Source organism: Phalacrocorax aristotelis, chromosome 3 (assembly GCF_949628215.1).
Source record: "Phalacrocorax aristotelis chromosome 3, bGulAri2.1, whole genome shotgun sequence".
NCBI lineage: Eukaryota > Metazoa > Chordata > Aves > Suliformes > Phalacrocoracidae > Phalacrocorax > Phalacrocorax aristotelis.
In genome coordinates this window covers 63516190-63530976 of record NC_134278.1, presented here as the reverse complement: position 1 = coordinate 63530976, position 14787 = coordinate 63516190, and the positions used below count along the sequence as shown (strand labels likewise).

Genomic DNA, 14787 nt, shown 5'->3' with positions numbered 1-14787 from the left:
TTATTCTTTTGGTCCTCTGAAGTCACAAATCTTCCACTCTGAAATGCACCCTGTGCTGACATTGCAGTCTGTGCTGCTGTCCCTGAAATTATGGAGGGACATCAAGTAAATGTATTTTTCTTATACAGGGCTAACTTTGCAGAGAAATAAGAGTGAATGTGCAGACAAGTAAAAACTTGCAAATTTGGCCAACTTTCAAGAAAAAATGGATTAATTCTCCCACAGATACGTCAGCGTTCTGGCCCAGTCAGGGTCTAGTGTGGTTGTAATGTCACCAGCAGCAGAGTGGGAGAGTTGAGAATTCAGAGAACCTAAACTAAATTAAATAAGGTTTTAGCTAATCTTATGTTGAAAATTCTCACTATGTTAAAAATCTGCAAAATAAAATTTTCCAGAACTTATAAAAGCTGAAAATACTTGCAGCTTCAACATACTTAATTGTGCAGGACTAGTAAATAATTTTTTCCCCTGCAACTTCAAAAGGACACCTCATTAAGTTTCTGGAGAAAGTTTGCAGAATGGTTGTGGAAGAGTTGAAGTTTTAAGATGATTTTTATGTACTATCAGTTTGCTGGTATGCTTTTCTTTTTCACTATTGTTCTTATATTTAAACTTCTGTTTCATAGTGAAGTAATTTTGGTGCATAAATAGAAGTTGTGGATCAGGAAAGCTATCTTGTAAAATGCCTTGAATTCCTGTAATAGAAACAATGAGAATGTACTTGCATAGATAACGTCAACGTGTAAATGTATAATGTTGTTCCTGCATTACCTGGATGTTGTGCAGGCAAATAGCACCATCCTCTGGCACTATAATAATGAGTTGAGAATTAAACCTGAAATTGCTGTCTGTTATTTTTGGACCTTCAATATAATTGTGATAGAATGTACATATTGTACTTTCAGTTTTACATACTCATTTTGGGCCAGGGTTTTAACAGAAATTCTGGTAATTTGCATGGACTCGGTGTATTCTGTTCAATTAAGTGACTGGCTAAAGGGGATATCTTTTTAGGGTTATCCTGCCCATAATGCTGACTCTGCTCTTTACATGACCATTTATGGTAGGAAGTTGCACTTCAGAAATATCAGACCAAGTTTTTTCTAAATCTCAGTGAAAGACAATTCACAGTCATTTAAGAAAAATTCGTTGAATTAGAAAACACCACCAACGATTTACGGTTGTGTATGTGTGGGAGAGAAAAGGTGCTGTTACAGAAGAACTGCAAATGTCTAAGAAATTATTTTTACAGCAGATCGTAGCTTCAGTTACGGATTGAGAAGGGGCATTGTTGGCATTGCTAGAGTGCGAAGAAATACGTCTCCCACAAATAAGGTTTCAGTAGTTACAGGATGAGTTATACTGAGTTATGATTATGTGAAGGACTGGATTTTAGTCCATCTAACTCTAAGCAGTAGGCTTGAGAAATACCACAGGGACATTCTTTTCAAAAACTTGACGGATGAGAAAGTCACTGTTTTGATTGTTGTGAATTCCTATTGGACCTTTACATGTTTACGTATCAGAAATATCAAAAGGAGGCAGCTGATGTTTGTGTAATCTCTAGAAGAAAACAGACAACCCCCCAGTCTGCCTTTCTGCACAGATCTCTGTTCTTTTACACCGGAGGCGTTGGCTTAGTGAAACTGGAAATCTTGAGAGTTTTACTGCAGTGACGGTGCCTTTCTTTCCCCTAATGTATTAACTGTGAATGTGAATTAGACCAATTATCCGTGTTTGTGGAAAGACCATAACAATGATCTACATACAGAGTTGAACTTAGCAATGTACTTCAGCAAAGGAATGCATAAACATAACTTCTTAGAGATAGATGGTTATTTGAATGTCATATTAAGCATCCAGAAATTAAGATGTACAAATTTAATTTGCTAAAACACTGAATGCTCACAGTTGTAATAAAGGTCAGTAGGAAGTTTTATGTAAAAATACATACTATACCATTCTCTGAGACATTAGGTTTCTCTGGGACATCAGATATTCTAAATTAAATGAACACCAGTGAATGCAATAAAGGATCACAGAGAAAACATAGTTTTAATAGGTAACATTAATTTTGTGGTGATTAAGTATTTGAATGCACGTACTTTGCGTAAGTCCTGACAGCCAGAAAAGTTCCATGGGAAGGTGTTTGTTTCAGGTAAGCAGAACAAGAGAATGCAGCAGTAGCTGACTGCTGTATTCTGTATCATTTTGCTTCAGTCAGGGAGGAAGTGTTGATGGCAAGAGAAATGGTAAAACTCCAGAAATTTTGGCTGAATTCCAGGCAGGGAAAAAAATGTGTTATTGCCTCATTATAACACATTCCACCCTATGCACTTCAACCTGATCTAATGTCAGTGTCTGTGTCCTTCTCATCTAATTTGTTTAGTCATCTTAAGTTTTTTTTTTTTAATTCTTGTTTGTGCCCTAAACACAGTATTTCCTCATGTCATTCCAAGTTTTTCATTGCAGTTCCATTTTTTCCACTTTATCATTACAAACCCCTTATATAGCCATTCCCAGTTTCCTACATATTTTCCAGTCGATGGCAATGATTATTTTCCACATTCACTTTTTTCCACCCATAGTTTGCATTTGTTTTCAGTTCTGATCCTCTGCTTCCTTTGTTCATGTTTAGCTCTGCATGTAACTTGTCACTGACTATGTGGCCTCTTGCCTTCTGCCTTTCCTTGCATGCAGATTTTCCTCAAGTTAGGTTGTTAACTAATATTGTCAAATTTTTTGTGGCCACTCTAGCTTTCATTTTATCTTCTCTGCTTTATTGATTTTTGTTCTTGTAGTCCTTGTCTGTCCTTGATAATCTGCTTGTCTTGCTGCTTGCCAATGTTTACTATAGTATTGATTTCTTCTCTTGTCCCCCAGTTTTGTTTTATGATCAGCTGAGGCAGATTGACACTTCCAGTTTACTGATGTGGTAGGAAACTATGGAGACCACAGGAGAGGTAGGATTTGCTCTCAAGTGACACAACTGAGTCCAGCCTGGTCAAAAATAGCCACAGCAGCTACATAGTGAATGTTGATAAATTATTTTTGGGATTTAGTTGTTGAAACTTAAGCTGTAAGAGCATGTTCAAACTCTTTTCTAAGACCAAACTGAGTGGATTTTCAGAAGGTGAAAAGATCACCTGAAGGATTTAATTTATCCAAATAATATTTTCTTCAGGTGCCATTTTTGAAAATAAACTATTCTGTCTGATCTTTTCCAGTTGTCCTGTTTTCCCTCTCTGGAAGGAAAAAAAAAAAAAAGCCAGCCCCAGGCAGGTACTTCACCTGAACAAATTAAATTTTGGACTAAAGAGTTCAACTTGCTGAAAATTGCAAGCATTGAAAGCAAAGCCTGAGCAATGAGAAGTGCTAGCTAACTAACAGGCGAGGCTGCCAGCCCTTCTAACTGTGCCTACCACACATCCAGTTGTTGCAGCTGCATGTAGTGAAGCAAACTGTTTCTGGAACTTCAGTCTTGGGGTGGCAAGTTGCTGTGCTGTTTGTGTGTTGTGAGCCACAGAGTACTGGCCCATGGTGTAGGTACTTAGGAATCTCAGTAGCTTGCTGTATCCCTTCTCCCTCCTGCTGTATCAAACCTTAAAAACAAAAAAAAAAATTCTTGTAGTCAGGTGCAAGTAGACATTTTTATTTTCAGCATTTTTCAGTGAAAATGCCTACTCCCAGTTTCATGAAAAAAAAAAAGTCATATTCACCATCTGAAACTTTGCAGAGAAGGTAATAGTTGTAACAACAAGACAAAGTTACCTGGAAAACCCCTGGCTGTGGTTTCTATTAGGAAATAACCTTTCTTTTAAAAAGAAAAAGTTAAGTGTTCTTGTTTGGAGAATTGTTTTCAGTAGTATCTTTAGAATGGCTGTGTCTCAGCACTCGGAGGGTGACTTAGCAAGTTGCCTTTTCTATTATTTTGTACTGTTCCGTTATTTTCGTAAGTGCTGTGGATGTTCAGTAGCATCCATTTTACTGCGGTTCATAGTAGCATAAAGTAATGTGTTTTTCCTAAAAATGAACTGCTTTAATTTAAATTCTGAAGTAACATTTTGAAAATTTTTCATATGTGGCATTTTTTTATTAGAGTTAGGTGGTGTTTCTTTGCTATCAGGTATTCCTTGGCGGGCTGCTGCTGTTTCTAGGATCATAGAAGAGTGGCAGACACTTTTCTAAATAATTTAATTTTTCCTTTTCCAGTTATTCTGTACAGCTTTATATATTTGCATAAAAATGGATTTCTCTATGTTGTACTTACTTCTCACATGTGCAGCAGACTGTCACTGACCTGTTACATCCAAAAAAATGTAAATGATGGACTATAGGAATGAGTACACGGCAAATTGTATGCAGGCAGAAGGTTTTAAAGGTTAGCAAACTATAAATTTAGGAAATCTGGGATGTTCCAGGTTTAGTAATCGTTATGTACTGTAGGACATGGTTGAGGGTCCGAGACTTCTGATATTATTCCCAGCACTGTGATGTGTGGTATCGCTAATACTCAGTGCCACTGCTGATCCAGTGTGCTCTGAGGCAAACTTGAATAAACTGTGATGCAAGTTGCCACCATGTCCTACAGTGTTTTGCAGAATTTGAATGTCAGATAATTCAGTTGAATTATTAAAAAAAAAAAAAAACAACAAACCCAAACAACCCCAAAACCAACCCCCCCCGAAATTTCAGTAATCTCTTTTATTTGACAATTTTTTAATATTTCCTCATGTTCTTGTTTTTCCTATGTGCTGTAAAATTTGAAGGGAGAAAAATACAATTCTACTGGTTTTAAGGCAAATTAAAGGTTTTAATTAAAGGCTACGTGCTTGTGAGGTTTATGGCGTAAATAGAAGGGTATAAACAGTTTGAAATTTGTCAGCTTGGATATGTTACATTCAAAATTTTGAAATAGCTGAATGCAATGGTGGATAAATGTATTAGATGTTAATATAAACCCACCTGCATGTGGGCAAACAGGTAATAATATGCTTCTGAGCATGATGTTGTATGTAATTGGACCGGCATCTCTGCATCTGGTTGTCTCGTGTCTAGTCCATATTTGGAATGTTTTCACAACTGTAGGGCCTTAAAATTAGTTTTAAATCATAGCACAGCATATAGGAGGGGAACTGTTATATTGATAGAGGCCTCAGTTATTAAATCTGTTTTTCAGATAGAGCCGTGTCTTGTCTGTGCTTCTGTTGCTACCAATACATTCATTAGTTGCACTGCCAGTAGCGTATGCAGAATTTATTTTTTAATCAGTGAGTCATGAAACATGCTTGGAACAAGCTCATGACATGGTGCACAAAGTCAGCAGAAAACCAGTGCACTGTCTTTTTTCTTTTATGCAGTTGGTGGCTGTTCCTGTATAATCGGTAGAAAACAGTGTAAGTGTCTTGCTTGTGGTTATATAGAAAGTCTGTGGCAGGGTAGGGGATGCAAACCGTATCTTCTAGATCAGAAGGCATGGTGTTACATGTCTATTTTTCCATGGCAGTGCTGGTTTAGACAGTGCTAGGAGGAGCTGCTTAAGTAAATGAATTATATTTGAAGCATCAACAGCATCTAAGCTCCCCAGCCCTATTCAAAATTGAAATGGTATGAAGCATCCTTCTTTAAGTGCTCATACCACTTTTGAAAATAAAAGAATCAATATAATATAAGCCAAGTAAAAATGTGAAAAGCATGTAAATGACTTAAAGCTTTAAAGAAAAAGAAACTGCAATCTCTCCACGATTAATTTGCATGTAATTCCCTTGAAGATGCATTCCTTTGCCAGTGCCGATACATCACTAGTAGTTGTTTTGTGTGTAGACATGTATTTATTTAAATGGGACTGCTATCTGAAAAAGCACAGACTCAAGACATGCCTAACATAACAACATACTTCCATTCTTGTTTTTCAAGCTGAATGCAGGCGTGTTAAAAATTCTGGTTCATCTTAATAGATGTAGGCTTCTCTGTGCAATGGCATAGCTGAGCTTAAAGTTTCAGTGCCATTATACAATTCAATGAGGGGAAGACAAATCGTGAGGAGAAGCCTCTGTGTGTAGGAATCAAAAATGGTGGCATTTTGTTTCTGTTGTTGAAAAGGTAAGGCCATCTGAATGAAGCCAGTGTGGATTTAAATAGCCAGTGGTAGTATGCATTACTCCAAATATGCCAATATCCCTGCTTCCCTTGAGATGGTGGTTGCTTAACAGACTCCTGCTGTTTTTATGCGCCTCTAAACTACCTGGGAACAGATTAGACTGACAATCAACTGATCCAAATACTGAAACATAACTTCCCTACCTCCAACAGAATTAGTGAAAACACCAATTTTTATCTTCCTTTTACTTTCAATGTAAGTAAACGAACAAAAACTGAAACAAGAACTTTTCAGGCCTGTTATGTATGATAAAGAAGCCAAAATAATCTCTTGATTTGTTTGCTTAAATCTTTTACAGGTACTCCTTACAACCATTTTTACAAAGGAAATGAAAAATCTAGGGAGTTGCTTACAGTAAAGGAAGATGGTTGACGATATCCATATAGTTTTGCTATTCCAGCTTGAACACCCAGAGAGATTTTTCATTTTTAAAGACTGCCCCTGTGTTTTGCTTGCTTCCTGCATATATATGTCTGTCTCCTGTTTTCAGTCTGCAAATACTTTATTGTGCCATAAGATTTCGGGGTTGTACTTTTTAATAATTTTGAAGTTACAGCAGGTGTCATTAGTAATACTTCTTGACTAAATCAAAAGGCTTTTATGTCAGACATCCAACTGGCAGTCACAGGAAAAGTAAAAGCAAAGAGAAGAATAATAAAGGGAAGAAAGCTTTGACTGTCAATTTATCATACACTGCTGTAGTTGTGAGTAACGTCAGTGCAGGTCTAGTCTGTCTGTTCCCTTTGGTATTAGGCGCATCCCAATTTAATACTGAGACAAGGTGCATCAGTGCATGTTTTGTTTTGTAATAGTGTTTGACTCATAGCTACAGTACGCTTTAGTCTAGGTCTTCTCGTGTCACTGCAGTCTAAATACCAAATACCTGTCTGAAACATGCTTTGCTTCAAATAGACTAGAAGTTTTGGGTTTTAAACATTCTGAATTGGTGAGAACTATCATGCTGACAAGCCTTTACATTTTTATAATTTACGAATGTATACTTTCTGTTTTCATGAAAGGAAAATTTCTTTATTTTTCCTACTGTTAAGTTAGTGAATTGCCAGAGTTTTTACAGTGTCCTCTTCAGTAAAATCTCTTGCTCTGCAGTTTTACACCATTGGCCAATCAGTGCATTTACTTGCATGTGATCCACTCTTATTTTTGCTTTTTACAATGCTAGATTAAGTGAAATGTAGCAAGGAGGCATTAGGGCTTCTTTAGGAGTTTGTGTACCCTCTTGATTTAGGAAACCTATTATCATTGAAATACTTAGGTATATGTTTAAGAATGTCTAAATGGCAGTAGACATAAAGAACTTTATGAAGCCTTCCTTGGCAAAAACTTATATATCCTTTATATCCTTTCCCTTCAGAGGTTCGTTTTCCTCACAGCTGCTCTTGTCCTAATCAGATTGGGATTACTGCTCCTATACTTTTTCCAGGTTTGTAGTGCACTTCAGTTGCCATGGGATACTCTGCTTGTTGACTAAGAAGTGTTTTAAGAGTTGTATCAGCATTGTGCATTGACTTCCTTTTGGTTCCAAGGTGCAGTTTAAGGATTTGCATATGATCTGTTAAGTGCTGAATAGCTTTTGCTTTGCCTGCTAAAGCAGATAAGAATTTATCATGCAATTTTCTCCGGTGCCCTGTAGATTAGATAGTAAAATATACTCCCTTCCTGGCCTTGTGTCCTTTGTAATGAAGCCCATAATTATTACTCTTTAATGCTGGCTGCAGTGCACAAAAGACAGACTTGGTCCTTATCTCAAATGCGCTGCTTGATTTTTATAGCGCTAGGTTACAAAAACATTGAAGTCAGAAAATTATACTTGATGCTTCTGTCAGTAGTGTTACTAATAATTCTTGCACTGTCTTTGCATCTGTTTGACTTCCACCATTCCAGGATTATCTTCGGTGGTTTGGTTTGTCTTTATATGATCCTGGTCTGCTTCCTTGCTCCACCTATGCCGAAGTATTAGTGCTATATAAAAATAAATGAAGAAAAATACCTAAACTGTCAGTGCTGTTGATGGACAATGACTTTCTCTTGCTCTTTGTAATTTTATTTTATATAATCTTTCAACTTTTAGTGTTTCCTAATCTCTATTTTTAAATTTGTTTTCTGTGTCAAATACTTGATTCATTCAATGTATTTTGTCTCCTTGTACATTTAACTTTGGATCAGTGTCAGACACCCCAACAGTATTGGTACAGAGTGAAGCTTAATTTCTAAATTGATTAGAGAAGCTGTATTTTGTAAAACCTTTGATTTCTGATTTTGCATCATATATAGCAAATATTGTGAATAGACTGCAAGTTATTTCCTAGTTGTATGATATGAATTATTTTCTTGGTTTCTTTCAACTAACCTCATTTCAATTTCATTGTGCTTTTTTGTAATTATTAGTTCCTAGCAGCCAGATTTTAAACATGATATGTTCTGAGAATTAACTGTAATTCAGCTTTCAAATGACATGTAAAGTATTCATGTTTAACTGGCAGTTGAAAGTGATGGCTGCTTGAAAATTGTTAGAATTGAAGTGGAAAAAAAACATGCCAAGTTGGCAACAAAAGTAATGTAATTTTTACTGTAACTCAAGTGATTAGCTACTTATTAAGAAAAGCTGCAGCTGATCTATGTAGAAGCTTGAAGATGAAACAAAATCTTTGTGCTAAACTAGTAGTCCTTGTCCAGTGATCTGAGAATTTTATATTCTGAACCTTTATTATTTGTTTGTCAGTTACATAATTTGTTATTATTGTAAACCATTACTTGTGCTGTTGTCTTTATTTATCTTACTGTTTTTCCTCATATACAGTGTACTTGGTATGCAACTATTAATAATACACATACAGATTACTTCTTCCAGAGATCACCAGGTGGCATATAAATAAAATGAGTATCAGCAGATAAGACAAATGAGGGAGATGAAGAGCAAGTCATCAGTTAAATGAGACTGTCAATCTGTAGTGTGATTGTTCAGAAAAAGTTGCACAACAGCTTTTTTATGCTGTCTATTATAGACATGTCCGTGATAATCTGCTTCCCTACCTGAAATTTTCAGCATCCTTCACCACAACTTCATATTTATACATAACCTGCAAAGCAATATGATTCTGTGTTTTAAATGTGTAGCCATCATACTTTATAACACAATGAAGAGTTAACCTAGATGAGTAGGACCAAGTGACTCCAAGAGTTCACCTTACAGTAGTAATCTAAAATACTTAAAAGATTCACTTGTTATTCAAAATAAGTCTTCACTTGACTCTGACTATCTGAATGGGTCTATTACTGGAAGAGTAGTGGCATTTTTCTAGTTCTCAGATATATCTGTGATAAAAAACTTGCAGCTTAATTCTGAATTCAGGTTGTTTTGCTTTGCTGTGTGTATAACATCCTTAAGAACACAAGGTACGGCTGCTGTTGCTCACACTGTAAAGCTGGAAGTCTTTTTCCGTGAAGGGAGAAAAGATCCTAACATATTAAAGAGGGAATTGTGGAAAGAAAAGAGCTAGCTTACTTCTTTTATTTAAATTCCCCCTCCTCAGAGTAAATATTTTTTTTTTCTACAGCTTCACAAGAAACTAATAGCACTGTAGTGCTATTAGTTGTGAAACTGTAGTTTCACAGAATTAAGATTGAACCTTACTGTAATTGTTTTCATTTAAGTTATGGTAAAAATTGATACCTTTAAAGTAATAAAGTTACTCAACTATGGTAATTATTTCTAAATAACCTTTAAGTTAGCTAGCTTTTGGCTATTGCTTGGCTATTTCAGCGTAATTCAGTACGAGACGACTGTTTCCAGATTTCAGGGAAGGCCTGGTAGCCCACATATAGCTTGTGCTGCTGCTATCAGTACCTGAGGTAGACATATTTTTTTGCCTTACAATAGCCTTGAGGCTCAACAATGTTAAGGCAAAAGAAAAACTCTAAATAAGAATTAACCTAATGAGCTAGTGAACAGCTGCAAAGCGTTTCGTCATCCTCATATTGCATGAAATGCTTCTGGCATCCTGCAGAACTGCTGCAAGTAAAGCTCTTGAATGGTGTAGGTGTCATGTAAATGCTTGGAGACACAGATGAGATTTTCACAATAAATATAACTGTAGATTATTTTGAATAAATACATACTATATGCAAGTAAGACACTGAAGTGTGAGAATTTGTCATCACGGACTGGTGTCTTTGGGTTGAAGAGAAGTAATGTAACTTGTTAAACTTTGTATTTAACACCTGTTAGTCACAACCTTAAGTTCAAACTTACTTTTTGTCTATTACTAGGAAAAACAAGGGATTGCCAGTCAGCCAGAATGGAATCTGAAATTGTGCCAAAAGTTACCAAAATGACAGTGTCTGGAAAGAAACAATCTATGGGATTTGAAGTTCCATGGTAAGCCAAGCCCTCGTGTATCAAGGTACATCAGCAGCACTTCTTTCAGACTGATGCACCTGTAGCAAGTTTTCTTCTTCTTTTTTTCTATTTTTTACAGCAGTTTTAGTGTCACTCTCCAGAACTAACCATCTCAGCTTCTTGTTTGACTCAGAATTACTTTCAGAAGATGGTACCTCACGTTTTGAGATTAACAAATCCTTTCACTATGAATAGTGCAGAGAGATATCAGCTAGTCAGATTATTTAAACATCCGCTTCATAGAATACTGAACTTTCTTGGGGTTCGTTTATTTTAAATTTAGTTCTGTAAGTGGAATTATGAAATCAATAAATCTTAACTGTAATTGTTCTTCAAAGGCAGTAATACATTTAAGAATAACTTATGGGGGAAACAATCACTTATGGCTAAAGTTTGCCTTCCTCTGTAGCTTTTATTAACTTTAACAGGTGTCCGGGGTACAACTGTTGTAGAGAAGTAGTTGGTCCTCCTTATGCTTCAGCTACATTAGAGTGGTTGAACAGTAGTTCTAATTTTATCCTGACTTGGAACTGTTGGGGAGATGTCTCATGAGAGCATGAAAACAGACATCTAGATCAGAGTCTGTCCACAGCCAGTAGCCAGCAGTGAATACTTAAATATATAAGGACAGGGCATGCATGTTGGGAATACAGTCTGTGAAAGATCATTATGTGTAGCGTTCTGTGGCTCCCCACCTTTTTTTTTGACTTTCCTTTGCAGGGGGGTTAGGCTGTTTCTATTAAGAAAGGTTGATAGATTTTTTTTCTTTCTTTCTTGGATATGCTTATTCTGTTTTTGAACCCAATGTTATAATAGCCACCTAATTTGTGGGAGGAAATTCCATAGTTCATCCTCAGGAGAAAAATTTGCAAGTGTAAGTGGTGCCAACATCCCCACCTCATCCCGCAGTGTTTGTAGTTCTGATCTGGAAAGCATTTTTGGGAGTAAGAGGGCAGCATGGTCTTTATTTTACAGTATCTTGTGCGTGTTTGATAACTGAGCGGAAAGCAAGCAGTTGCATCTCCTTAGTCTCTTAGGACATTTAATACAGGGTGTGAAGCTGATGGCATTATTCCCTTTACACTGCTAAATGCCATTGCTAAGAGACGTCGTGTTCATTCAGCTACTTAGATGCAATAAGCTCCATATGAAAAATTTCTGGGCCTTTCAAAATCCTCTTTCTGTGCTGGTTGAGATTTGCAATATATAAAAGGGAACATATCTCTTTTTTTATCTTCTCCTTGCCTCTACTGATCAGTGACTCTAGGTGTGACAATAGGACTTGATCATGAAATTCCTGTCAACATTATGGCGCCTTCATCTCCAGTGTTTCTACTACACTTCTTATAAGTTGGAGTTTTTCATGGGGACTTTTGTGGATTAAATTAATTTGGATATAAGTTTATAAAAAGAAAGGAATCTTAAGTTGGTGAAAAATTTCTGCCAGCTAGTCCTGGATAGTAGCGATTGAATTTTTTAGCTGTAATAATGACTATTTAAAATCTTTGTTTGCAAAAAAGAGCAAATACAGAATTTTGTATCTCTGATACTTACTCTAGCAACTTCCACACCTTGTGTATGTGTGCCAGCTCCATAGGTAAGGAGGAGATAAGAAGAATGCTTCCTCATCTGTAGACTGGAGTAATTCCTGGATAGGCTAGTGATGACTCAGCCTCTGAGGAAAGATGGTTGGCTCTAACATGGTTCTCAGCCACTCTGCTTCTCTTCAGGGACCCTGAAATAGTTTGTATCATGCTTGCTACCAGTTTAGTGACATACTATATTTTTTTTGTGACAGAAAAATTTCAGCCTTCAGGACCTGCTGGTAATCCCTTTAGATAAATCCTCAATATTGTGAAGATGTCTTTTAAGTGACCTCACTTATTTAGTGGTACTGCTGAAATACTAATCGAGAACAAGCCTCTTTTGCTGTAGAAGTTGGACGCACATTTGGCATTTAGCTTTAAATGGGAGGAATAGGTAAGAAGTGGAGTGATTCGTAAAATACCATGAGATTTGGAGCACAGCCAGTGAATGAATATGGAAGAAAGCACAATTTAAATAGTAGTTATCTGCATGTCTGAATACCCCTGCTTCAAGGACTCTGTGATGGCCTCCTTTCTTCTTTTATCCTACAGGCCACTGTGGAGGCACTGCCAAGGCACTAGGACCTTGACAGGAAGAATGGGGAAGGAGGCCTTGACTGTATTTGCATCATATTTTTCCTTCTCTACTGTAGGACAGTGGCATTTGCTCTCCTGATTCTTTTCGTAACAGTTGGAGCTTGACTAGCTCCTTTCCGCAGTCTCTGCGTAAAGTCTGTGCTAAATATATTGTGGTTAGCTGAAGCACTAGCATTGTCTTGCAAGCTTCTAATGACTTTGTATGCATTTGTTTCTAAACTTGAAAAATGAAGCAAAACATGAACCCCTGCATCAACCCCATAAGTATCAGAGTTGGGTTTTTTCTTCTGCAGTTATCTTCTGGATTACTGACAGCATAGGATGAGTTGTCAAGAAACAGAATGAAACTGTATTTAACAACACCTAAGAAAAGCTTATTCTTTTGACTCTTTTCAGACATTTTGATGTTGCTATTGCATTGATAAATGTACTGTAAAGGGTATATAATAATACAGATTTCTAAGTACATAGTTTATATCACTGACCAGAAGCGCAGTGTTAGAAATTATTTATAGTTTGGATTCTAAGCCACCTGTAACTGTGCACCCTGCTCTCACCCCCAGACGTTGGTGTTATTGTATGGTGTTGGTGCAGACACCATTAGAAGGTGATTGTACAGTATGTATGAACTAGTTTTTGCTGTCACCTTTTATGGGATCTTAAAGGTAATTCATGGACCATGCTTTTAAAACCAGTGGCCTAGCATTAGCAAAAATAACCATTCTTTGACTAGCTATTCAGTCTTGATGATTCGATCTTGTTATGACGTATGATCTCATAATAATAAATAAGTCTTATTTAGAATGAATGGATTATTAGAAGCTGTGAATGGCTTTGAGCATTGATTGCCTTTGCTGGGTATTCTTAGTGGGATTGTCTACAGAAAATGGAGTTTACTCACTTCTGACAAACTGTTTTTCTGATGCTCTAGCAAAACTATTTACAGGGCTTTTTCCTCCTGTTAAATTATGACGGAAGCCAGAAGAAGTTGTGAGCAAAAACGAGTGATTATTTTAACCAGCCCGACCAATATTGTGAATTTAATAATTTTGAAAGGGGAAATAAATGTAGACATTCCTGTAATGACTGTAAGTACTCCGAAAGAGTCGGTTGCATAAAAATAATTCGCTAAGCGTCCAGACTAGAAGATTGAAAACAATGTTTAAAAGCTAACTTATGCAGAGTTAACCTTCAGCAGACAAGCTTTCAAGTTATTTGAATGCGTGGTAGCATGAACCTTTCAACAGCTATGTGGTATTGAATATCTTCTAACAAGTCTTACAACAACACAGGTTGTATTTCTTAATTTTCCCCAGAAAACAGTGTTGTAACCATAACATTTTACTCAGTTTACTCTTATGGTTCTTGTTGGCAAGCCAACATAGGAAGTTTCTGGCCTGGCAGTTTTAATTTTGACTAAAATGGTCTGTGTCAGGCTTTTGTATGTCTGCCAATTTCCTAACATAAAGCTATGGTAGGCTCTTTTGACTTCAGGCAGCTTTTGTGCCTGAATTGCTGGCAGTCAGGGTTTCTTGAGTACATGACCTCAGTGCACATACAAGGTACCTAGTGGTTCTGTCCTTTCAAAGAAGTCAAGAGTTGCTTAATCAATGGCTCCACGTTAGTGTCTAGCAGTGATATGGCAGACAAACACAGATGTTGGCAAACTGAGACTGCTTTTGATAGTTCCATCAAGTTCTCATACAAAGACACAAGCAATCGGTTAGGAAGTGCTCTTCCTCCAAATATAAATTTTTCTTGATATTGTGGTTTGACATAACTCGGACCAGGCTGGAACTTTCCTGCTGAAGATGATTGCTAATGCAGTTGACTTCTTTATACCGTCAACTGCCTGCACTAGTGACATACTAGGTATTAGGATGCAATCTTATATGCTCTGTCTTCTGACAGAAGTTTTTAATTCAATAATTTTGAAAAATCTCAGTGGAAAGGGCTTACTGAAAAGCATTTTGAACATCATTCATTTTCTCATTGACTGTTAGAGGTGAAGCTCCTTAGCATTTTTC

General features: G+C 36.7%; 1 protein-coding gene across 2 annotated transcripts in view; it reads left to right on the top strand.

Annotated features, from left to right (window-relative positions):
- HBS1L (HBS1 like translational GTPase) overlaps positions 1–14787 on the top strand; it is a 66055-nt gene that overhangs the window by 25902 nt on the left and 25366 nt on the right. For both annotated transcript variants that reach the window (XM_075087686.1, XM_075087688.1), the window contains one exon: positions 10448–10556. In XM_075087686.1, the coding sequence (XP_074943787.1) occupies positions 10448–10556 (109 nt within the window). The remainder of the gene's footprint in view (positions 1–10447; positions 10557–14787) is intronic.